This window comes from Aulostomus chinensis, chromosome 5 (assembly GCF_037954235.1).
Source record: "Aulostomus chinensis isolate RoL2024-O1b breed Wild chromosome 5, RoL_Achi_v1.0, whole genome shotgun sequence".
Classification (NCBI taxonomy): domain Eukaryota; kingdom Metazoa; phylum Chordata; class Actinopteri; order Syngnathiformes; family Aulostomidae; genus Aulostomus; species Aulostomus chinensis.
This window is the reverse complement of record NC_141324.1, coordinates 19,413,126-19,439,956: the sequence shown is the minus strand read 5'-3', so window position 1 is coordinate 19,439,956 and position 26,831 is coordinate 19,413,126. Positions and strand designations below refer to the sequence as shown.

The 26,831-nt window shown below is 42.5% G+C and overlaps 1 protein-coding gene and 1 long non-coding RNA gene across 3 annotated transcripts in view; one reads left to right on the top strand and one right to left on the bottom strand.

Annotated features, from left to right (window-relative positions):
- The window catches only part of cdh2 (cadherin 2, type 1, N-cadherin (neuronal)), a 65,359-nt gene extending 44,808 nt beyond the window's left edge, over positions 1 to 20,551 (top strand). For both annotated transcript variants that reach the window (XM_086203743.1, XM_086203744.1), the window contains exons 4-16: positions 1,001 to 1,162; positions 2,617 to 2,772; positions 3,772 to 3,916; positions 4,588 to 4,760; positions 6,498 to 6,635; positions 7,096 to 7,281; positions 7,891 to 8,144; positions 8,915 to 9,057; positions 10,148 to 10,381; positions 12,069 to 12,302; positions 12,533 to 12,672; positions 17,557 to 17,721; positions 20,119 to 20,551. In XM_086203743.1, the coding sequence (XP_086059869.1) occupies positions 1,001 to 1,162; positions 2,617 to 2,772; positions 3,772 to 3,916; positions 4,588 to 4,760; positions 6,498 to 6,635; positions 7,096 to 7,281; positions 7,891 to 8,144; positions 8,915 to 9,057; positions 10,148 to 10,381; positions 12,069 to 12,302; positions 12,533 to 12,672; positions 17,557 to 17,721; positions 20,119 to 20,325 (2,337 nt within the window). In that variant the 3' untranslated portion in view covers positions 20,326 to 20,551. The remainder of the gene's footprint in view (positions 1 to 1,000; positions 1,163 to 2,616; positions 2,773 to 3,771; positions 3,917 to 4,587; positions 4,761 to 6,497; positions 6,636 to 7,095; positions 7,282 to 7,890; positions 8,145 to 8,914; positions 9,058 to 10,147; positions 10,382 to 12,068; positions 12,303 to 12,532; positions 12,673 to 17,556; positions 17,722 to 20,118) is intronic.
- The window catches only part of LOC147261623 (uncharacterized), a 204,869-nt gene that overhangs the window by 121,606 nt on the left and 56,432 nt on the right, over positions 1 to 26,831 (bottom strand). The window lies entirely within an intron of this gene.

Below are 26,831 nucleotides of genomic sequence, written 5' to 3'. Positions count from 1 at the left end.
GCATTTCCAATGTGTGAAAGCAGTGTAATCAGATTTCAAACATGATTAGTGGAAACTCTCTGACAGCTCCCCTGGTGTTGGCAGGGTGGCAAATGGGCTACGGGTCACGTTATAAGGTGGTAAAGTGGTAATTAATTTCAGTGTTTACATTGAATACTTCTAAAGCATTTGCTGGGGCTCCTCACAACCAATCAACATTCATATAATTACAGGCATTGGTAGCAATGATACTTCAAGGGATGAGACAGTTCTGTTGATACCCTGGTATCATTCATTGACACTGACAGATTTTACGTATTGTTTTTCTGTTTTCCATCCCACCTTGTTTTGTTCAAGGTTATTTTAACTTTCTCTGGCACTACTTCAGTCTCCTCAGTCTCTGGAGCAGCATAGGCAATTTGAGCCATCTGTGTGTTTAGTGTCTGGCTTGCAGGTACCATCCTCCTTTGTTTCAAATCTCATTCATTACAGTCAAGGGAGGATGGCAGATCCATTATAGAAGCAGGTCTGTCTGTGTGGGTGCGTTTCATCAGGACGTAAGAGGAGGTCTGCTGTTTAAAGCCGACCAGGGCTGGTGGTGTGGACCTCTGCAGTAGCCATGCCAAAGCTTTTCAAGACATATCGCCTCATGTTAAATATTTCAAGCAAAAAAGAAGCTTGTTCAATAATGCATTTTTTATTGAACATACATTGAGAGTAGGTATGAAATAGTTTGAGAGGTTAGTAGGTTCTGCAGAATTCAGCAGAACCACTGTTTCCTCTTTTAAACCAAAGAAGGGAAGGGGAGGGATTTGTGAGAGAGGGTCCTGTAGCACTGCTGTTAAAAATCCTGTAGACTGTTTTAGTGTTTATGTTCCATCCATTCCTCCAGTTGAACTTTTATTCTCAACAAATCAATGATGTGGAACAAAGTTTTGATCAGGGACCCTGAATGTTTGGATTAAGCAGCTAACATTCACACATCGATGTGATCAACTAGAAAATCCCATTCTTTTTCCAGGTCCAGGAGGCTGCTCCACCCATGTGCAAGGACTTGATGGAAATATCATTTCCATCAGGAAACACAGACAGCACACTGAAACGCATGAAGAGAGACTGGGTCATTCCTCCAATCAATGTCCCAGAGAACTCAAGAGGTCCTTTCCCACAAGACCTTGTCCGGGTAATATAGAGCACCCAAGCCCACATACACTCATATGTTACACTCACACTGACACAGCCTTACATGCCGCTCACAACTTCAAAGCAAATGCCTTCTGCTTGATATGACAACCTTGGAGGAACCTGTTGTCCTGAGCACCCACTCAAGAGGGTCATGTGCATGGGACTTACGCCCTCAACAAAACACTTCATATTTACAGCACAATGCTAAAGGTCATGGATCTTTCTTCCGCTGTGTTATTCATCATTTGTTTTGGGGGGCATTCCGCACACATTCTGTACTGATGCAAACTGGCATTATTCAGAAGCAGAGAGAAACCTGAAGTGTTTGCCAGCACAATAGTTCCTCAGTTGCTTTTTGAGATATTATAGCACTTTTATCATCACTCAAGGACACATTCAGACCCCTTTATTTACAGCAATTTTGTGGTCATGGCTTGGTGTGGGTGGCTCACAGAGGACAAGAAATACTCAGGAGAGTTAAGTAGATCCTTCCTCGGTATATTAAGCTGGCTTCCTTATCAAATATTCAGCCTGCACATGCTATTTGTATGTATTATATTTAATCCAGACACATTAATGGGATATTTCTGGGCTTTTGTGAGTGATATTAGGAAGGCTATGTACTCTGCCATGTTAGCTGAGACCCTATGTTCTTCATCTGAACAAACAAACAGTGCAGACATCCCAGCGCAGACAGAACTTCAATGCTACATAGGCACACATCTTTCAGCTGTACTCTTATTCACACAGCAAGTCAGAGTTAGAGTCAATATTGTCAGTTGTACTGAAAGATTAGTCAATAATGCAATCTATAGGAAGTCATTAGAAAGTATAATATAAGACTGAATAACCAAGATTTGTGGGGTTTGTTTCTCTGTTTCTTGTTAGAAATGAGATACAATAGTATTGATGAAGTTGAGAAAAATGATCTGAAGACACTGCCTTTGGCTCTAGAAACTTCTGTTGGGCCTTTCCCCCGACAATTTAAACTCTAAACAATCAAAGAGGAGGACAGACTTGTGTGAGCTGTGTGAAATTTAGGTTCATTTTTAGTTTTATTGACCTGTCTAGAAGGATATAAGTATGTTACTTTTCAGTAAAAAAAAATTCTGAGGAGAGAAAGCATAATATTGATCTGTAAAGTAACTTGTAATTCTGTAATGAAATTAAATTGTTAAAATTTGAGCTGAAACTGCACTGTGTGATTGGGAAATTCATGAGGGTTGGACAGTTTGCAAAAACAAAGTAATTTAGAATAATAATCTTAGATCTCTTCTTCTTAGGTATGTCTGTCTGGACGAAATAAACATTTCATTTTATCTTTATGCAGATACATAAATCCATGTGGGCCTGAAAGGTTGCCCATGTTGCCTAGAAAAGTAACATAAAATCTAAATACACAAACATTCTCATCATTTTCTAGCTGTCAATAACAAATCGTTCCATCCACAGATTCGATCAGACCATGACAAAAACAGGTCCCTAAGATACAGTGTGACAGGCCCTGGCGCTGACCAACCTCCCACTGGCATCTTTATCATCGACCCAATCTCTGGAGAGCTATCTGTGAACAAGCCCCTGGATCGAGAGCATATCTCCAGCTTCCATGTAAGTCAGACACATTAGTATAAAAAGCCTATAATGATTTTTTTCCACCAATTTGCCATTGTTCTACCTGCCTGCCAGTTGATATGTGCTGGAGGGTCATGTGTAGCCTAAACAGCCTGCCCAGACTCAATAAAGACGGGGGCCTAATGAGGCTCTCCCAGAAAATCTGACTTATCCGTCTGAGAATTTAAAGGATTTAACGTGATGTTTTTGAGGGTGTATGTGTGTGTGTGTGTGTGTGCGTGTGTGCGTGTGTGTGTGTGTGTGCGTGCGTGCGTGTGTTAGTGAAGACAATCTCCAGGTCCTCCTAAAGCTGCTCTATTCATTTGCGGTTCTTACATGACATAGCAATGGACCTTAAATGATACCAGCATTTAATGTGCTTGAATACAAACTTATGAACAGCATATAAAGTATACACAGGGACATACATCTTAAAAGGCATCAATCACCACTTTTGTATGTGATAACTAAAAAACAAAAACCGTGATAATGAAAAAAGAGGGACGTAATCCAAAGCTTGATTTATCATTGAACTGTAATCCTGCATTAAATGCTAACCATCGTCATGGAAAATGCACTTGAAATGCAAAAAAAGCTCCAGACTAAAGCTTAATTTTATCATGCAACTGAACCTGTGCTTGCCTACTCTGCTGAGCTCTGAAGAAAAAGAGTGGGTCTGTTTCAAGAGACAACCAGCAAGAATGCTGCTCTCTTGCCTTGCTTGTGGTAAAGCTGGTTATGACAGATAATATTGTGTGACCGGGACTTAATTCTTGTAAAGAACAAATCTGAACATTCAGTCTTCTACATACAGCAAAAGATTTTTCCTGGTGGTAAGTGGAGTTAATTATCTCAGCAGTCTATTGGATGACATGTGAGGGGTTTGTTGTCTTTCCCAGTTTGATGTTTGCTCTATCAGGAATTGTCCTTGTGTGTCCTCTGAATGCCACATTTGAGAGAACAGTTCTATAGGCCAGATGTGTTTGTGTGTTCCAGCTGAGAGCTCACGCAGTGGACCTTAACGGCAACCAGGTAGAAAACCCTATTGATATTGTGATCAATGTGATCGACATGAACGACAACAGACCCGAGTTCACCCATCAGACCTGGAACGGCTCTGTCCCAGAGGGCTCCAAGCCAGGTACATATAAAATACACACACACACACACACACACACACACACAACGGTTTGGGACACTTGATATATATATAGATAGATAGATAGATAGAGATATATAGAGATATATAGAGATAGAGATATAGATATATATATAGAGAGATATAGATATATAGAGATATAGATATATATATAGAGAGAGAGATATATATATATATATAGAGAGAGAGAGAGAGATATATAGATATATATATATATATGTATGTATATGTATATATATATATATGTATATATATATTTATGTATGTATGTATATATTTATATACATTCATATATATATCCATATATATGTATGTATATATGGATATATATCCATATATATATGTATGTGTGTGTATGAAGGCGCAACGTCACCGTGCACAAGCAATGATCTGCTGCAGTCTGAGCCTCAGGCTTCACCAAGCATCAAACAGCATTGATGGTATTCTTGGGGTGGCCACTTTGTTTCTGCTGTATTAAAGTGAGCTGGAGTATTTTAGACTTACAAGAGAGAACATTAGATGACAACAATATCTCAGCTCTATATATGTCTCAATGTAGCACACTTCAATTGACTTGGATTTTGACTGTCAGGGAGGATTATAGAAGATGTAGAAATGAAGTACTTATTATCTCTTGTCTTTCTGTCCAATAGGAACATTTGTCATGACAGTAACGGCTATTGACAAAGATGACCCCAAAACGGCGAATGGGATGCTGCGTTACAAGATCTTGTCACAGAATCCTGAAAGTCCGTCCTCCAATATGTTCACCATCAACAATAAAACAGGAGGCATCATTACTGTGGCAGCAGGCCTGGACCGAGAGGTGGAGAACACTTTTCCCTCTCTCTCTCTCTCTCTCTCTCTCTCTCTTTCTTTTTTAATATGGTATTTTATTGTCAAAGACACTCATTCTGATTTTGCCTTTGCTGCTTCCAGTTGCTGCATATCAACGTATCAGTTCTCTTGAGCTGTGCATTTTTTGAATCTGATGATAAAACACAGCTTGGGCATCTAATATCCTGACTGCCTGAGAACTAATGAGCCAACAGGAATTTTGCTGATTACCAGCTAAATGAGAAGTGGAAATGCACTTGGCTTTTTCACACTTACTTTCTCTTACAAGAAGGTAGTGTGCATCATCGGGCAGCAAAATATTCTCCTTCCCCCCACTTTCTGTGTGTCTCTGTTTCAGAAGCATAAATGTTTGCCTTACATTTCTATCTCTCATTCCTTTGCTGTTAACAGCCACTCTTTCATCTAATTGGATCGCATAGCTGTGTGAAAATAAATAGAATATATAAAGCCCGAGCCAGTTGGTGCAATCCTAGTGAGGGCAATCTGGCTGGATGGCTGCTCAATCACTTCCGCCTTGGGGCTGCCATTTTATGTCTGACAGTTGCCACCGTGAAAGTAATTTGCCCTATTCTCATTACCTAGCAACTGGTCCATCACCTGTGTGGCTGTTAATTTGAAAAAAGTCATTGTCGGCTTCATGATGGTGCACATAGCAGAGGTGTAAGTTTCAAACATGCGACCCCCCCCCAAAAGGGAATAAATACTATCACTATTAGTCCTCATAATTAAGAAGGCAGTTCAGGTCTCTTTTGTTTTATTTGAACTCATTCTTACTAATGTACACCGAGTCACTGGCTTATTAAAGCACCCAGAAGATCTACCACAATCCAAAACAATAGCCCAAAAATGAATAGTAGCGAATAAGCCTTTAATGCTCCTGCTAACAATATTGAAAAGGTGTTATTTGGATGACAGGATATGAGGGAGTTTTTCACATGAGCAGAGAGGATGTAGGGAAACAGCTCCGAGTATATACAGTTAAAAACATCCTTATGAACTACAATAGACAATGAGTCTTAAAACCCGGAAATAAGAGAGCATTGTTGAATGTCCGCTTCCCTCCATCTAAAAGTTAATGGGTTTTCTGGACTTGTGGTTACATGCCTGAAATAAGGTCTGTGGTGAGCACAAGCTCAAGATTTTTTCATGTGTTCTGCGTAAGTAGATAACACTATTGTGAATTTATAAGCTGTTATGTGTCTTAAAATAAATATAACATGGCCAAACAAAGTTCTCACTGAACTATAATCATTGTGCCCAACACATACGAAGCATTCGGAACAATTGTAGGGCAGATTGCATGTCGCCCAATGTTTGCTTTTTACTGCGAGTGATTTAATTTATGCTGTAAAAATCATAAAAGTTAGGTTAATTTATGAAGATGATTAACAAAGCATGTACGTTTTCAACGTCTGTCTGCAACAGAACTTGTTTTCTGTGATAATCCGAAATTTATCCCGTTTGAGGGAACGTATGATAATGCTAACCTCTGAGCTGGGCTACTAAATATCCCATTCCTGCGGCATCTATCTGGAAAACCTTAAATATATGATAAGTGAAATCAAGTTAATTACTAGGTTATTGTACAAGATTGCATTTAACACAGCAACAAGCTGGTTTTACAGTCACTAAACATGTCAACGTCACAGTTTCATTACTGTCAAAGATTTGTTTTAACCTTTGTTTTTCTCCCCTGACCCTCCAGAAAGTACCTCAGTACACACTGATCATCCAGGCCACTGACATGGAGGGTAACCCTATGTACGGCCTCTCAAACACAGCCACCGCCACCATCAGAGTTACTGATGTTAACGACAATCCGCCAGAGTTCACTGCTGAGACGGTAAGAAACAAACTACTATCTGAGACATCCATGCTGTAAGCACAACAAGGACCGCCATTTCAGCCCAATGTGGATATACGCACTCAACCGTCCGTTCTGCTCACTTACTTAGTTCTGCTTGCCCAGCATTTCAGACGCCAAACAGATACACAAGTAGTCAGCGGTGCGTAAAGTTATATCCCCCTCCAAATGTTGACACATGCAACTACAGGGATGTCAGCCCGACAGAAAGAGGCACTCACTGTGCTTGCAAATCACTGAAAAGTAATGCCACTGTTATGCTATCGGGGGAGGACAGGGGATGAGATGACCATGACGACATGATAAGTTACCTTAGATGTCTATTTACCCAAGATTGGTCCTGCTGTGCCGTGCAATGCAGGGTTCAGTGTGTTTTCTGCTGCCACAGCAGTATCACTAACAGCTCCCTGCTCTCCATGTTCATGGTTTATTCATGCAGTTTTTCGGCGAGGTGCCTGAAAACCGTGTGAATGTCATCGTGGCCAACCTGACGGTGACAGACAAGGACCAGCCCAACACACCGGCATGGAATGCTGTCTACAAAATCACTGGAGGCGACCCCACGGGCAGGTTCTCCGTGCCTACTGATCCGACCACTAACGAGGGTCTGGTAACAGTCGTCAAGGTAAGACCTCCTTTTCAAACTTCACCCCTTAAGTCCCCAGGAGATCCATAGTGCATAGTGTGCTATTTATACTGTACTAGAGGGCTGTGGGTGGTGGGCTCTCAGTCTGTTGTAAATATGTGTTTGCTTGGATGAAACCATCTTGTCAGAAAAAAATGTTTGTGTGTATCAACTCATAGGAGAAAAAAAAAAATCTTTTAATAATTAGATAATGATTAGAGTATTAGATATAAGAGCTGCTTACTAGCCAAATGAATCTGAATAGAGTGTTCTTTGCCTAAATTATAATTAAATTTGTGGTAGACACATTGCAAACACCAGAACAAATTTTCAGATCCAGAAGGCATTTGAAAAGAAATTGGTTGGTTGCACAGCTCACCACGCCTCAGTGAGTGAGTCACACACCAGCTCGCTCATCAGAACACTGAAGGATACGTTGCCTTTATCTCCTTGGTCAATTGTGAGCTTCCATAGCACAATCTTCAGGAAGAGAAAATATAAAGCTTAAATGATTTGGCTTTCACATATCCAACAGCCTAATGTGATTTCTTTCTTGATTTATTTAAAATGTTGACACGTGTCTCACTCTCTATATCTGTGTCTTTCCAGCCTATTGACTATGAAATCAGTAGGACGTACGTGCTGACAGTGGAAGCCAGGAATGAGGTTCCCCTAGCCAGAGGCATCCATTCTCCTCGTCAGTCCACTGCCACTGTCTCCATTGCAGTGATAGACGTCAATGAGAGTCCCTACTTCGAGCCCAACCCCAAACTCATAAAACTGGAAGAGGGACTGATGCCAGAGTCTATGCTGACCACCTTCACTGCACAGGACCCCGATCGCTTCATGCAGCAAACCATCCGGTAGGGTTGACATTAAAACGGGACAGAGAGAAACCATCAAAGCTGTGATTGAAATTTTACACATCTAGAGCTTTAACAATTCACCAAGCATTTAAGATTAGTTTACCTTGAATGTCCTAAACGCAGATGTGTTTTATCATGTAACTGTACAAGATGATCAGAAGCAACACTTAAGGGTCCATCCCTGGTTATATACTCAGCTGTGCTACTGAAACAGCATGGTTTACATTGCTCATATTGGCCACATTTCTCGATCAGTACTGCTGCAGAATCACTACGCTGCCAGCATGTCTTTATCTCCATCTTATTGAAAAAGGCCTTTTTTTTTTTTGTTTCTCCTTTCATCTTAGTCGCCTTGCCTCACTCAGCCTCGCAGCTGTTTGGCATTGGAAGAGTTTATTTGCCTGAAAACAAGCCATGTGAAAGACGCCCGCTTTGTAATTCCATGATTTGTCCTACAAATTAGTTTGAGCTGCGGACAACAACAAGCCAGTTCAGTCTCCCTTGTGAGCCTGTTCTAAAAAGTTAAAATAAATAATTATGTAAAATGCATGATGTCTGAAATATTAATTCAGTGTAAACAAATAAAAACAAAAGGATTTTAGGATAAGGAGGTGGGAATGAGACCATATTCACCAACAAGATTTTGTCCAGCAGATTGGATGTTCCTCACTATTTAACAAAAGGAAGCGATCATTCATGACTAAAAGCTCTTGATTCAGAAGGATTGTGAATCGCTGTCTCAACCTGTATTTTTTGTTCTCTCTCAGATATTCGAAACTCTCAGATCCAGCCAACTGGTTGAGGATTGACCCCAACACTGGTCGGATAACAACAATTGCCATTTTGGACCGAGAATCACCCTTTGTGAAGAACAGCTTGTACAATGCAACATTCCTGGCTACTGACAACGGTATGTAACCTTTCAAGTAGTCCTGCTGTCCCTAAAAATACCTTGTCGAGCTCCTTTGATGCAGTGGTTACATGGTCTAGGTGTTTTAACCAGGCTGTTACACAAGCACTCTATTCCAGGCCATTATTGTCAGAGCATTCAGGAGGAGATAATGCTACCTTTTCAAATGGAAGCTGGGCGATGGCAAATGTAGCCCACTCCCAGTTGCCTCAGTTGTTTCTTTTTTCCACCTGAAGCCAGTAACTAATACACAATATCTGTTGGGAATATCTGTCTCGGTTACAACCACAAAGACAAGGTCAAGCTTGTAGCAGATTCTTGGCATGTGTGGGACACTGACCACCACCACCACCACCTGAAGGTTAATGTGCTAGCAATCCCAGAACCGTCCAGCACGTGGATATATTCACCTCTTCCCTGTACTGGCCAGATTTACCTCTGTTCAGGTTTACCCTGTTCTACGGAGCATAGCTCAGGCCAATAGGCTTAAAAACTTTGCCAATAGAGAGGTTTCTCAGCATTAATGGGTCAGGATTGGATGACTAGCTCCTTTGAGCGTGGCCTGAATGATAAAAAAAGCCTCTTAGCTGAGTGAATACATAGAGGAGCCTGAGAGGAGCGACAGTGGGCTCTGTTTTTCTGCTTTAGTATTCCCATCCTGTGTCCTTCTCCAGGAAGACGTTCTTCAGGCTCAGCCGTGCACACACACAAACACACACACACACACACACACACGCACACAAGCGAATCCCAAATATTCTTATACCTCACTCTTTCTGTCTACCTCCTCACTTGAGATTAGTTTCTTACATCAGTATGCAGTTTGGCTGGGTCCTCTCCCACTAGAGTAAATAGCTGTTTAGAGTGCCTTCTAGCACGAGACACAACGAATAAACTTCATTCTTTACTTTTCTCTGTCACCTGCATAATGATTGGACTTTTAATCGTGTGTATTCCTTTCCATATGTAAATTTTAAAAATCCCTTTTCTCATTAATATGTATGTTCTGACACTGTGTGTGTGTGTGTGTGTGTGTGTGTGTGTGTGTGTGTGTGTGTGTGTGTGTGTGTGTGTGTTATGACCCATGCAGGTATTCCTTCAGCGAGCGGGACAGGCACTCTCCAGATCTTCCTGCTGGATATCAATGACAATGCTCCAAAGGTGTTCCCCCAGGAGGCAGAAATATGTGAGAAACCAGAACCCAATGCCATCAACATCACTGCTCTTGATGGAGACCTGAACCCCAACGCTGGGCCATTCGCCTTTGAGTTGGCTCATAGGCCCTCTGATGTCCGGAGAAACTGGACCATCACAAGGCTCAGTGGTAAGACACGGAATACATCAAACAGACTCCAGTAGTTAAATATTAGCTCACACAGAACATTAGACCAGAACTCTTGTAAAGCCCTAGTTGAATGGGGCATTTTAAGAAAAAGAATGAAACAAGGGCTGTTGATGCTTTGAGTTTTTTAACCTGCACTACTAGCCTACACTGAAATTTAGCACTGGAAAAAAAAGGAAGAGGAGATTAAATTTTCCTCCATTTTTCAGTTAGTGGCATTTGATAATTAACCACAACATAACGAATCGCAAGAGTACTATTCATCAGTCTGTTGTTTTGTAATTAAAGTTGGAGACTTTGATCTGTGATGGCTCAGAGCAACATGGGAAACTGCACACTCCAGGGGGTCAGGGTCTTTTGATCATCATGCTCGGTTCAAACGTAGCAGAAACATGCATCCTGGGCGTTGCAATCTCAAGTGGTCGGTGGTGAAACTTCACCATACACCTGACTACTTGTGATCAGATCTCACTTCCCCCTAAAGACTATTTTATGCTCCCTTTACATACAAAACAAAACCAAAAAAAACCCGTCCATTTCAAACAATGTGACCATCGCTGCTCTCCCGTGCTTCCGCTACGTTAGCATTGATGTTACATAATACATTCACTAGAGGGCATTCCAGAGTCTCAATGGGCCTTTCTGTCTCGTTCCAACTTCCACAACCTTTCAACAAAAAGTTCACCAATTTTGTTTTTGTCATGTTTTGCTGATCTCACTGCCTGACAGTGATTTCCAGCAGCACTGCTGTGTTTGGTCGATATGTGTAAGCTTTCAGGTAACGTGAACAAGTACAACTGTAATGAATGCTAACAGACAGAAGAGCCGTCTGTATTTGTATTATCATTGCATGTAAATGTACCATAATATGGAAATAAAAATAAACATTATTTCAGCTTGCAAAAAAAAAAAAAAATTGTGTTTGAACTGCTGGCATGCAACTATGTCTTTTCCAGCCCAGTCTGTTGGGAATTAAAACGGGGAAGAAGAAGAAGAAGAAGAAGAAGAAGAAGAAGAAATCAAAACAATACCGGCTGGACTTGTTCCTTGGCTTGTTTCAAGCATACATAATTGCCCAAGATGTTTGAAACACCTGTCCTCAGATCTGTCCTCTTGTGATCAGATCACCCGTGTTAATGCCAGGTCCTAACAAGCAGTCATTAATTGTTTATGCTAATTTGTCAGAAAAAAAGGACAGGTGAAAGAACTCATTTATAGTGCTTGGAATGTGCTAGACGGTGTGAGTTGAAACACAGTGAATATATCTTAATAGGATGATGGCATTTGGATTATGGCAGCTGGGAATTTAGCCTAAGCAGCATTATCAAAAGGTATTGAGTAGATTTATGAGCTCCAAATCTAAATCCTCCCCATGTTTTGGATTAGATATGCTGATGCAACTTCCAGGTAGGAATTTCTGCTGCATATTTGTGGTAATAGGAGTCTCAGCGTACTGTGAACATGATCCAAACAAACTACAATTCAGAGTTGATATTGGATTTAATCCCCTCTCAAAGACTTGTCTTCTAAAGAAATAGGATGTTATTTTATTTGCATACTTACTTACATTCACTTAATCTCTGCACTGGCTCCTCCAAATGTTTCCGTGTGAAATACAGAACTGTCATGGAGCTCACGAACACCATCGTTTCTCCTCTCCTTCTCTCAGGTGACTATGCTCAGGTGAGCTTGAAGATAGGCTTTCTTGAAAGCGGCATCTACGAGATACCCATCATCATTACAGACTCCGGCAACCTGCCCATGTCCAACACGTCCTACCTGCGGATCAAAGTGTGCCAGTGTGACATCAATGGAGACTGCACTGACCAGCAGCACATCATGGCTGCCGGCTTGGGCACGGGGGCCATCATTTCAATCCTCCTGTGCATCATCATTCTCCTCAGTGAGTGTCTCAGTGCCCCTCTCACACTGCATGGCACACTGACACACACAGATTATAAAGGCTGCTCATCATGACCCAAAATATCATTAGATTAGGGTGGGATTACCAAAAACATAGCCTTGATCAGGCGGCTGTCCAAGCTCTAAAACATTGGATCCGATTACATTTGTATAGAAATATGTAAGTTATTATGTTTTGTAATGTGAGATCTGTATCTGTCTGCCTGTTAGTCCTCGTGTTGCTGTTTGTGGTGTGGATGAAGCGCCGCGACAAGGAGCGCCAGGCCAAACAGCTGCTCATTGATCCCGAGGATGATGTGAGAGACAATATTCTCAAGTATGATGAGGAAGGTGGAGGAGAGGAGGATCAGGTAGGAATGATGAGATACATGCGCACACGCACACACTAACACACACACACACACACACACGAAGACAGTGAAGGAGCCTAACCAAGTCTGTGGATTGTTGAAAAGATTGCATTTTGTCAAACAGCTTTTGTGCAGTTTGGGATGTTCCAATTGAAATATTGCCATCCCTACACTTGAATACACATTTTATGTGAGGATTTGGTAAAATTATCTAAACCCTTGAACTTGCTTCTTCCATCTGATAGTGACAAAGAAAGCTGCCACATGAACCGAATTTCCTGAGGGCTCTGCCCAAAGGATCAATAAAGTTCTATCTCATCTAATCTTAACTTTCACGACCACTTCTAAAAACTGTCATGTGGGTCATGATGTCCTCGACTGTACGTTCCTGCGTCACTCGTTTCAGCTGTAAAAACAGTGGATACATTGTGTTGAGAGTCGCGCGCCCCCACCCCAACATTTGTAAAATGTTCCTGCATGACTAGATAATGTATTCACTTTCAAGTTAGCTTAGGGCTAACGAGCCCATCTTTAAATTTCAGCATGTCATCCTGTATCTTTTCAGACTTCCTCCCACTAATTCCACTGACACCAGACAAGAGGAGGTCAGAACATTAATCTAAATCTGCTTCTTCAAAAAAAACCTCAAACCTCATATAAAATCCCTGTTAGACGCATGCTATTATTAAATGCAAGGTGCTTGTCATGAGCTACAAATATTTTATGGTGGCTGAAGAAAGTAGTTTACTTATCAGCAGCTGCAGCAACAATGTGTGGTTCCAACGATGCATGCAGGTTTTGAAGACTTTCTATTAAAATTGTAATTAGTTCATTTATCCAACCACTCTTCTGTCACATTGCTGTTTAGCTTTTATTTGTATGTGACACCGTGTGATATGTTTTCATAATGTTGTCCAAGAGAAATACTTTTAGTTTTTGCTCTGAAAAGAAGATCCTCCACAGGTTTCTTGTCCCGGAGTTCATTTAATAAAATATATATTTATAGTTCTGTATCTGTCGTGAAACATGGGAATATTTGCACTGGCATCAACAGTTTTTTGAACCCTCCTGCACTTCAGCAGCGTCTTTCAAAGGGTGAGATGCAGCAAGTGTGTGGTCTTGACCAGCACAACAGCATTCAGAACAAAGAGGACCACCTAGACTCTTCCTGCAAGCTTACATGTACTTAAAAAGCATTTGTGCTGGCATTGGTCCTGTTCTAAAACCTCCCAGTCACGAAGAAAAGTTGGGCAATTTCCTTAAAGAACAGATAAGCAAAAACACTTCTTTGCACATAAGAGAAGAAAGGAGCTAAAAGAGACAATCGAAACCTGGAATCAATAAGGAAAACACATTTTGATCCAATTGGTCCGGGAAATATTGAAAATGTTTTGTCAACTGGAACTGGTTCTCGCTTCACAACCCAAACACACGCAGTAAAAGAATTCTGCGCCACAGGCATCAATAAAGTCACATCTTTCCGCACTGATCCGGCATGCACAGACACAAATTCAATTGTTCTAATGACCCCTTGTTAGCAGAAGGGAATCATTTTATAACAAAAGGCAATAATATATGAAATGGGCTTTTGTTTTGCTGGCTGAAGCGCCGTGGTGGCTGAGGTATGACAGAAATGAGTGGGAGACCCCAGTCTGACCCAGCCCAGTGCCAAATTAGCCTCAGAGATTTGTAATTGGTAAGCTGATGTCATTTAGAAACAGACAGCTGCTGTGGTGCAATAATGAAGCTCTGTCTAAGGTAACAATATGACTGGAAGACCATTACACATCTGCCAGTTATTAGGCAGGAGGGAGTACACCCACTTGTCTATTCATATCCTCATTTTCACGTATAAAATGCAAACTTGTGGACCAGCTCATGTTGAAAGAGAAACTGTAGCATGACATAATACTCTGCAAAGGCAAACGAGCAAGAGCCCCGATTTATTGAGAGAAAACAAGCTTCCATTTTGAGTGGCGCAGAGGAGGGCAGAGCGCCAGGAGAAAATGGCCTTGTCTGTGGAATCGAGGGAGTCAGTGTTGGGTAAAAAATGGACCTGACTCCTCTAGCAATGTGGTCTCTATAATGCCCACCTCTGTTCTCCCTATCTCCCGCGAGGGAGGAAATTGAAGTGTCAGTCCATTTGGTGCTCTCAGAGTATATGATTTTAGTTGCTGCTGCCATTGCCCTGGTTTGAATTGGTTTGTGAAGCACTCATTTCATCAAAGGCAGATATCTGATCAGGCCGCACTCACCAGACATGGAAAAATAATGCCCAAATAATGACCAATTCAGAAGTTGCTGTGTACCAGCCGTTAGTCATCCGCTCCTTTATTAACCTAACCTACGACAGAGTAGCTTTGGTGGCATGCTCACAGAATGTTTTGATGTGTTTTTAAGCCCACGCAGTAGTGAACAAGACCATATCAAACCTGTTTATGCAGATAATGTAACCGCCTCTAGGGTTTGTCAACACAAATGAAGAGAACTGTGTGGACAATTTCAGTTTATATCTCTGGAGACGTTTTTGTTGTTAAGGCCTCCATTTCAGCCTCTGTTTCTAAAAAGAAAGACATTAAAGATCCCCTCCAATGAAAATCAAGTGTTTAACCTTGTAAGCATGCCTGCATGCTTTCATATCCTACAAGACATATCAGGAGGAAATAAGCAGTCATTGGCATGCCGGAGCATTTCTGCCTTCAACCTGCTGTTAACCAAGGACATTCTCAAAAACACTGATTCAGATAGGAAAGCTGTTGTCGTCACATCCGAGGAGGGGATCTTGTTTTTCCCTCTGTATTGTTAGCAGGCCATTGCAAAACACAGATTATCAGGAGACACTCTGCCGTTCTAGTGATGCTAGCTGGTCAGATTTTGTGATCAGGACCAAGTTAATCTAAGATAAAACACAAATTATTTGAGTCACACCTCGTTATAATAATATACATAGCGAACCTTCGCAAGGCCATAGAAATGCCTGCTGATTAGCCCAGAGTGATGGGCTGACTTGGTTTTTCAACACCTAGATGCTTCAGAGCCGGCAGTAGAGAGAGCCTCACTTAAAGCCTGTTAGCTTGCCTTGCTAACACACTGTCCACTGTCTCGCTGAACCATCGGCAAAAGTTCACTTTAGTTCAACATACTTGAGGCCACTGCTAGAACTGGATATTTTGAGCCCCCAATTCACACTACTTTGACCATGTACAGCTTGATTTGTGTGACATGAGCACTTGCTTTTGTGCAGCCATTCGAGTTTTGAGTGTTTGGGAGCTGTTTGATTATTGTTAAATCAGTTCTAATGAAAGTGAGTATAGTAAAACTATTTTGAGGCATGCATGTATTCTGAATATGTAGTTTTCATGAATACAGATGAGTTTTAGTGGTTAATGGGTCTTGAACACTGCATTTTCCAACATAGTTGCTGAGATCTGTCATCACTGAGATCCATCACGCACGCTTATTAGGCACCTCAGCACCACCAAGTCTGACAGGGCAGGAAATATCAGGAGTCGGCTGTTAGACAGATTTCAACTAGGCGTGGTACGTGGCCAAGTATGTTAGTCTAAGTCTGTAAACCATGATGGATGAATTGAAGACAATTTTGGAAGTCATTAAGTCACTCAGCTTTATCTGGCAAATGTGCAAATCATGTTGAGAGTGCCATGTTTGAATGTGGGTCATTAGTGCCAGGGGAGGTGGCTTCGCCAGGCCAGGGTACGTGAAAGGAGTCAAGTCCCTGAAGGGGCTGCTCTGTCATTAGACCCTCCTGCTTAGTTCAGTCATTATATGGCTCCGTTCCAATTCCTGTCATCAACTCCTCACCCCTCTGGTGTGTGACCTAAAAGAAGGTCAAGCAGTGTCAGACTGCAATGGACCAAAGATGATGGATGCCGTTCTTGTGTGATGTGTGTTGACCATTGTTCCCATCCAGCTCGCCGCGGGGCGACTGTCACGGCCCAGCAAATCAAACCACACATGAATCACCAATGTGTTTGTTCCAGATATGAAATGATACTTATTAATGTGCTGTTGAGTAGGTGTTTGTCAAGTGTCCGCTCGCTTCACTGCGTTTGTATATCTGCCTTGTTTGTGCATCATCACAGGGTTTTTATTTATTCTCATGTTTATTTTTACATCGCGGCATCTGTAGCCTCTTTTTTTTTTTTTTCCCTGGGAAGGGGCATGCAAGAGTGTGTGTGTGTGTGTGTGTGTGTGTGTAGGTACAAGTGCAACTAAGCAAAGACAATTTTGAAAGAGGATATTAGAGATGGATGGATTACCGAAAATCTTCTAAAGAGGGACAATCCATCATGCACGCTTATTAGGCACACACCCTGATGCTGGAATGGCAGTTTCTCTGTCATATCTGTTGCAGTCCTGATACCATCCAGTTATTGGGCTCAGTTCTGCTGGGCTCTTCCTCTCCTCTATGTCTCTCTCCACTCTTTCTCCGCCCCCTTCCCTGCCCATGACTTTGCACAAACTGTGAGCCATTCAGGTTGCCTTGGTAATGTTAATAGGATTAGCAAGAGCTTATGCATATCCACCATCCTATGTCTGGGCATTGATTAGAGCAAAATAGTCTCCTGCACATCCTTCCTGCCGCCCTACCGCACAAGTACCAACCTACGCTGTGGTCCTCCATTCGGACCCCCTCAGTGATAAAATGTCAAACTGTCTCTGGGTTTGTGCTTCACAGTCTAGGAGATTAAAGTTTACCCCTCGTGTTCCCTCGGCTCTTCTCAGTCAAACTTTCAAAAATGTCCCCCTCGCTCTTGAACTTCCCTGCACAGCACAAGATGTGTTTTGCCGTTAAATCATCACTCTCAGTTTGGGGTCCTGTCACGCTGCTCACTAACTCCCATCTGTCTGTGTGTTCGTCAGGATTACGACCTGAGTCAGCTTCAGCAGCCGGACACGATAGAGCCTGATGCCATCAAGCCGGTGGGGATCCGGCGTCTAGACGAGAGACCCCTCCACCCTGAGCCACAGTACCCCATGAGGTCAGCAGCACCCCACCCTGGAGATATCGGAGACTTCATCAACGAGGTGAGACAGCGAGCGCCGCAGCATGTGGGGTTTATTGAGAACTGGCGACTGCATAATGGAATCAAATCCCCGCGTAAGATTTGAAATGAAAGGATCACAAAACTTGAATTTCATTTTCAACTTGAAGGATTTTCTTATAATAAACTTGTTCCTAAATAAACAGTTTGGTCTGTGCGACTCGCTTCGTATTCCAGCTTGTAGTTGGAGAAAACATACTTTAAAGTGAATCACTTATTATTAGAATTGATTTCATCTTTTTCCCAGCAGAAAGGAGAAACTTTTTCTCACCTTACATATATCTGCGCAGACATGTCTAAAGCTTGAAAAGTACATGATGCTAACTCGCTGAGATATAATTGTTTTTCTCCCCACTTTCTGACAAAGAGTTAAAGATGTGTCAGGAAAGAAATGGGAGATGAGAGAAAGCAATGCATTGGCTTTCTATGAGAGTGCACTGTTCAGAGTGCCCTCATTTGCCTGAGGCCATCATTGACTCCAGCATGAAGGGAGAATGTAAAATGAAAAGAGCAGTCATGTATTTTTCACAAGCTCCAACAGACAAGAGTTTCACAGCATTACAAATGAAGTTCTCTCCTAGTTTTTGGATGGCGCCCATGTTTTTAGATTAGAACTCACTCCCTGACCATCCATCTCTCAGATCCCTTCAGTCGGGCTCCCCTCATTTGCGCTCACCGCCGTGTGCCACCGCTACACCTAATACACTTGTAGTAACAGTTGATATTGGCAGAAGAAGCAATGTTTTTGCAATGTTCAGTCAAGAACAGTTTGGTAGTCATTCTGAAGTTATTTTTATACTCTCTCAAGACCTCCGAGTCATTTCAAGTGCTGACCCAGAAAGGCTCCCTGCAACCAGGCAATGTTGATGTTTTTAGTCCCAGATTTGACTGTCCCCGAAGATCAGTCATTGTAGCTGGCCTAACTGATAAGATGGAGGTGTGCGCGTGTTGGGGGGGGGGGGGGGGGGATCTGATCCTGAGAAGTGCTCCAGGAGCTTGTAGCTCCTATTCAGTTAGTTAGACAGAAAAAATAGGCAAGCAATGGTCCCGCAGAGAGTAAAATTTACTCCATCAGCAGCCGTCTGACCTCCGCTGGTCACTGATAAAGATGAAGCTGAGTACTTGTGCGTTGTTTTGAATAGTGGCTTCATAGGGTGGAGGTCGGCTGTGAACAATCGCGTCGTTTCTTTTATCTCGGAGACAGACCGACTGGAATAAGAGAGCCAATCTCCACGGTTTCAGTGAGCGACGTGAGATGGTCTCCACAACAGTGGATGACTCAATTATGATCAAAATACTGGGCTGACTGGTGTGATTGACTAACCTTAGGAAACTGCCAGTGGAGCTGTTGGTTGTAGATGGAGAGCTATAACCAGCAGAACCATTACAGTTGTAACCATAATGAATGATCCATCTGTCATATTTCCACCAAATTATCAGCACCACAGGCCTGAGCAAATACTTAACGGTAGCTAACAAGTGGAAAATAATTGCTAAGTGCTGAGTGGCTCAATCCATCTTGTTGTGAGCGGACTGTAATGGCAGCAGAGGAAACTATAAATCTTTGACTAGTTGCCAGGGAGTTGAGGTCCAGTCTTTCTCCGTTATTTTGCTCGACTTTCCCCAAAAAAAGGAAAAAAAGTCATGTATTATTTGTTAGGTGTCGTCAGTTGTGGTAATAAGACGGTGAAACCAGGCTTGGATCCAAAGTGGTTCATGGCCAAAGCACATCTCAACGCCTAGATTAGCAATCCATCAAGTCTCCGGAGGCCCGTTAGGGGATGAGGCTGGAAATCAATAACAATCCATAAGGACCTCTCATGACGCTGTGAGGATTTCTGGGAATGTTGAGCACAATCTTCAAACTGGACTCGCCCCCCTCACGCACACGCACACACACACACACACACACACACACACATCTGTGCCACAGTCGTAATCGGTGCTGTTGTTGTAGTGAGTATGAAGTGAAACATGACAGATATTACTACCCAGATTACTGCAAACTTGTACAGCCTGTGTGAGGGTGCGAGGCCACGGGGTCAGTGGGGAAGGGTCGAGCCTGCTGGTGCGTGCTCAATCTTAGCGTTTGATCTAGTTCTGGATAATCCTCCATCCCAGAAACCATCAGGAGAATTCCAACTAAAACACAGAGGTAACTCGACACGAGTACGAGAGCCTTATTAATTCCGACAAGAACTTGATTTCCTGAACAAGTGCAGCGAGAAGCGCTGACTGGTTTTCGGATAGATTAGCCTGATTGTGTGCAGGAGCGGCATCGGGGCGGGGGAGGGGCCGTGTTGGTGTGGCTGCCTCCTCGCTGCAGACGGTGCTGGCTTAATCTGCTCATCTAATGGTGATGCTATTTCCTTCTGTACAGGGACTTAAAGCGGCAGACAACGACCCCACCGCTCCTCCCTACGACTCCCTGCTAGTGTTCGACTACGAGGGCAGTGGCTCCACAGCCGGCTCCCTAAGTTCCCTCAACTCCTCCAGCAGCGGGGGCGACCAGGACTACGATTACCTCAACGACTGGGGCCCTCGCTTCAGAAAACTGGCAGACATGTACGGTGGAAGCGATGACTAGGACAGAGCCACTCAGTGAAGGATAGAAGAAAGAAAGAAAGAAAGAAAAAAAACAAGATGATTTGGGGGGGAAAAAAATTGAAAGAAAGATTTCCTGTGGACGGACATGGACGAGTTCTGAAATTACCTGGGAGAAAGATGGAACTGTGACAGAGAAAAAGAAACAAAAACAAAAAAAAAACAAACATTGATTCAGAAATTTTTTCAAAAAAAAAACAAAAAAACAACCTAGGCTTATTGTTGTAGTCTACGCATACATATGCTTGTTGAAAGCTTAGGCATAGGCCGTGCTCCAGCCATGGAGGATGAGGGAGGGGCCCGGTGGACTGTCACACCACCACTCGGACTCTTGTTGGTATTGAATGCGCTCAGTTACACTTGAATTTCACAGTACAGAAGCACTGGGATATAATGTGCCTTTTTGTACATTTTTTTGGATCTAAATGATTAGTTTTATGTTCAAGGCTTTAATGGTACTGACTTTTGGAGTGATTTCAAACCAAGTATGTAACACTCTGGTATGCTTCTACATGCTTTTTTTTCCCCTTTGGTCACACAATGCTCCTGTTTTTTTTTTTTGTTTTTTGTTTTTTTTTTGAAGGTTATTTAAATAAACTACAATGACGAAGAACTGAAGGATCATTCGTTAGCTTGGACGGAAAGAAAAACAACTAAGAGCAGCACTGTACAGTATGATAGACTTCTAGACTTTTCACTAAAAAATTAAAATTATGCAGCTGGTTGCAAATAAAGGGAGTTATGAATCATACTTTTGTAGCAAATTATTTTCCTTTTTTTCCTGAAGTGATGTAGTATTTTACAAAAACGACAAAAAAAAACAAACCAACTGGTCTAATCTATGTACACTTCATTTGCCTTAGTCATCATCGGATATTTTCAAGTTTGACTTCACTGTAAAAAGATGTGTGTACATAATGTTTTCTTTCTTTTTTTTTTTTTCTTTTGATGTAGTATATGAAGAAGTGCAAAAAGTTCCAAACATGTAAATGTATAATTTGGACTTACAAAATTACAAATTTTTTGCATGTTTTTATCTTTTCATGATGACAAAATGAAAAATGTTGTTTCCCAAATTTATTTACAAAGTGAAAAAAAAAATAAATAAAAATCTGGGTGACATTAAATGTGTAGAAGTTAAGAGACTTTTTTTGTATTTAAAAAAAAATGGGAAAAAAAAACAAAAACAGATTGATAAAAAAAAAAATGGAGTAGTGATCTTGTCAGCACAACTGTTGAATTTGTACCAAAAAGGAGGCGGGGCTGGGATGATGTAGGAGGAGCCAATTCCTGAGTCAGCTTTAAAACTGGAAGACATTTTGGACTGAAACCGTGTGGATCAACCGTATGTACTGGAAAACAAATTATACATCTTACCCCAACCATCCAAATAAAATGCCAATTTTGGAGCTAATAACTGCCTCTTTATTTATTTGTTTTTACTCAGCATTGTTACAGAGGCTTAATTGGATTGTACATCTGTCTCATAGGAGCAAAAAAGGCTTTAAACAACAACAAAAACTGAAAAAAACATATTGTATAATATTTTCCCCGAGGCTGGAATGAATCATTTATAATCTATTTATTTGTTGCTTGCACACATTGTGTAAAAGCAAAATACTTAAGGCCCACACAAGTCCAGAGATGATAAAGAGTAGCTCGCGGGCTGAGAGGAATAGGATACGCTCGTTTTTGAGTGGAGGTCAGAAGTTAATGGGAGTTCCGAATCAATCCGGCACCTGTCGGCTAGCTGAGAGTTCTACGGTAAAGTGCTGTAGGTCAGATTGTACTTGACCTGCCTCTGGAGCATGTATCCAGACTGCTGGGATGGGTGGAGGGATGAAGCGGAGGAGGGGGGGGGGGGGGGGGGGTCAAAGTCACGGGATGCAGCCAATCAGCCTCCGCCTGCCCTTCCTTTGCCCTCTCCTCTATTAACGATTGTGATTCACAGACTTTTACCCAGTTGAACACATGACCCAAAACTATTAGATGATTATTCTAGCAAACAAAGGCAAGTCTAGAGAGTCACTCACACGCTCTCACACACACACACACACACACACACACACACACACACACACACACACACACACACAGCCAAGCCAACACTGTCCCGAGGTGGTGTTACTGCTGCCCATCACATTTATACAAAAGCGTTTCAGCAACACAAAAAAAACGGTGCGTATCGTGTTTGGATTTGACGAAGCGAATGAACCCAACTAAAGTTTTTCAGAAGACAAACGGACACACAGACAGAACTGAGCCTTTAAAAACAAAAATACCACCCACACACTCGTCCTGTCTGCCAATAAATCAGTGGAAAAACCCGCTTTTGAAAGAATATTAGTTGCATTGCAGCAAATACTGCCATGTTCATGATGCAGCAGCTGCACAATGCAGTTTTTAATGATGTAAATATTGATGCAGTCATAAGGTGTATACTTGCACATTTACCACGGAAAGAAACGCTCCAGAGCCAAGAAGAAATTCACCTTGAGCGCTGTTCTTATAAACCTCTCAGGGCCAGGAAGGAAATAAAAATGTCCTGATCACTCTGGAGAGAAGAGGAAGAATTCAAATGTATAAACTATGAGTTAGTGTGCGCTACTGGACCTGTTGGATGTGTCGTAAACACACATTACTCACTCTGGAGGACTCCCGCAGCATCGGGAGATTTAAATAATGTACTTACTGTTGTAGTGACTGTACACAACGTCTCTCTCTCTCTCTCTCTCTCTATCTATCTATCTATCTATCTATCTATCTCTCCATTTGGAGAATCATCAGGCAAAATTTAAGCTGCTGCAGGGTTCGTCCTGGACAGGTCACCTGTCCATCGCAGGGACATCAGGAGCTCAGTATCTTCCTCAAGGACACCTGGACATGGTCACTGGAGGAAGTGAGGATCGAACCAGCGACCCTGTGTTTGCTGGACAACCACTCTACCACGCTGCCTCTCATCTATAAATATACATTTGATCTGATGTTGAGAGGTGGAAAAGAGGCTACACTGGTTTATTGGACATAAGTAGAACTTGGAGTGCTTCTAGGGCGACTTGTTCCACTTGCATGAGCCTCCACTTCCTCTCAGGTCAATGCTAATTGGTCCAGACCGATATCATAATATTGCACCAACTTCTCCAGGAAGAGCCCATTGCTGCATGTCCCATCTGTTTCACATGCAGTATTTGTACCCCCCTCCGCGGACCCACCAATCAGAGATCGTTTAGTTTTTCATCTGAGTGTAGCTGCTCTCCGTTCCACGTGTACTTCAAAGGAACACCAGCACGTTGTTCTCCGTGAGTCGAGGCATTATTGCCCCGGTGTTGATTTTAAATAACCTTGTCTGGAACACATCACTTATCTCTGTCTGTACTGTACACAGAATTTGATGGTGGGTGAAATATTACACAACAAAACGCCTGACCTCGAGATGTTTTTTCACCTGCGAGTGAGTCAGACTTGTTTCACCTTATCACTTCCTTCTACGTCTCAAAGCAAATGTCTGGTTTTAATAGATTTCCTTTTCGCTCTCCTAGTGGAGGACTTGGTCCACTTCAGTCTTTGTCCCACTGCTTTGATCTTGAGCACACACACACACACACACACACACACACACACACACACACACACACACACACACACAGACGCTCAGTTTCACCAAATTGCCTCTTCAAAATATTTATTGCTCATGTGCCCAGCATTAGAGACGGTCCAACCAAGCAGGAAGATTCTTTACTCTGCTGGAGGATGGGTACGTCGAGCCGAGTATGCAGACCTGACTACAGCCCGCATTCCCTCCATGAGCCAGCAGGGGGCGCACCCAGCTGTACCGCTCTACAGTTCCCATGCAAAAGCATAAGTCAATGTTACGGTAGGGTACTTTGAGAAAAAAAAAAAAAAACAGGTGAGGAAATTTACCGTGAATTCACCAGCCGCTTCATTATTCACACGCGTGAAAATTCTAGTCCATGTGAGGAGAAATTCGTCGTCACATGTTGTGTGTGTCATCATATTGTCAGGCTGATAATTTAGGGCAAAGAGAAAAAAGAAAAGCTCACTTTTTTTCCTTTCTTAAAAATGTCAAATGTGGACATATTCAGTTGACATGTGAAATTTGGACGTTCTGACATCACATGAGACGTCTTCAAAAGGGGTGGAGATTCAAAATGGCCATATCATTATTATCATTATTATTATCATTTTTTTCAGACAATAATAAGTGGATGTTTCATCATTTAACATTCGTGTATCAATGAGGGCGGGGCCAAATCTTTTAAAAAAAAAATTATAAATTTATTTACCGATATCGATGTTTGGCTCGAATACTCCACTCAGCCACACCCAAACATTAACACCTGTGTGAGACACTCGTGGGTTACTGAACCAATCAGACCTGGACTCCCCAACAGTGGCATAGCTCAGTCCAGCTCAGACCAACCAGTGACCTCATACTGGCTGCTTCCTAATCACTGCATGAGTGATGTAGTTTTAGCTGTTGGTATGCGAGCCGTTTCCTTGTACCTTTGAAGCTACGCTAACGTAGCAACCCTTACAGCTACACAATTCGACAATTCTACAATTTCATTTAGCAGACGCTTTTGTCCAAAGCGACGTACAACACAAGCAAGAATTTAGAATTTACACCCTCTAAATGGGTCCAACTCTGGCTGCTGCTCCCTCCACAGGTTTACCTCAGCTACCCTGCTGTACCGCCATCTTGATGTTCAGATTGCTTCGCCGGGGTCACATCCGTCAAGCACTTTTCATTTTTTAACCCTCAGCAGGAGAGCAAAAGAGAGAGAGAGAGAGAGAGAGAGAGAGAGAGAGAGAAAAGAACTTACATTTTCCAGCACTGCGCTTCAATTTCACAACATGGCTTATCCCTAAAGGAGGAGAGCCGAGGGGGACATGAAGGCTGCACAGCTCCTCCACTATCACAGCTGCATCTGGACTTGTGTAACACTTCAGGACCTCCTATGTTCTTCACCGGGAGACGTTCCACTCACTTCAGCCAGGACGGAATATATTAATACAGGAAATTAAAGGACAATACATTTGGAGGACAGATTGAATTAAATAACAACTGTGTGAGGAGCCTAACTTTATCATTTATTTACCACATGGTCCGGTGAGGAGGGGGTGAAACAATTGCTCAAAAGCTATAGCTGACAAAATGGATAAAAATAGTTGTGCATAATAAATTATTTGCAAAGCTAATTAAGTTGGAACGACATGGGTTTTTATCTGGCAGTTAGTGTGAATGCCTTTGACCACCTTAGGAATAGAAAACAAATAAATAATAAACGGATGTTGGCTAGAATTGAGAGCTTTGTTGTTTATCCTGGAGTGAAATCTGGCTCTCGTGTGCACACAAACACTCCAATCTTCTCCCATTAGATGCTGCAATATGCACCGGGGCAAACAACGCTTTTATTTGAAATATTAACTCCAAACACTAAGGAGGAAGTCGACGTATAACACCTGAGTACTCCCAAGATGTTCTCACTGGAAAATGCCTGCAGATTGCTGTTCCTACAAGCACCCCAGGGCCCCCGGGCCCCCCATCCCCACCTCCCTTCTTTTATTGAGTGAAACAATGCTTCCACCGGCACACTCCCCTCAACATCGCAGAATTACACAACAGCCAGTGGTTGACGTGGAGTCAGAGAGCCGCCCAGCCTCCCCGGGACCACTGCCGCTAAACATGCATAATACACAGCAGCATGATGCAAACTCGCTCCTGAGTTATGCTGCTGCTGACCTTTGGTGGACTTTGGGAAGATGGATGTTACCCAGGCCATCAATAGGAGGTGGTGGCCCGCGGCTGCAGGGAGCAGGATTTTTCTTTTTTATGGTTTTCAAGCTACTGCATGCTAGTATGAAATGAATAAGTAAGTAGTCTGGATCACACACACACACACACACACACACACACACACACACACACCCTAACCCACACACTTAGTCTTCTTTATTTGGCACCACTGCAGGATCTATCAATCAATCAACCAATCTATCAATCAATTAAAGCAACAACAAAAGCGTGTTGTATTAGATCAGCTTGTCTGAATTGTTCCAGACTGGAAGAAGGAAGCTGCTCTGTGTTGATAGCTGCTGAATGCCCCCCCCCCCCCCCCCCATGTTTCAGCTGATATTGTTCCGCCTCTGTTCACAATACTGATTTATCAGCCCACCTTTATCATGCCGCATCCCGCCATCATTCACAGTCCACACGCAACCGTGACACCATGGCCGAAAGAGTCGGGGGTAGTGGTGGTGGGGGGGTGGGTGGGGGGTTGGTGTGTGTGTGTGTGTGTGTGTGTGGGGGGGGGGGGGCACTGTTTCTTTCAAAAGATGCACATCAGCTTAGCATGAGATTTTCAATGTCACTCACTGCTGCCTGCCAGTGTACGTGGACGGCATCTCTCGCCAGGGTTTCTCTTGCATGAATGGATGATGTGCTGCACAAAGGACATGTAATCATAC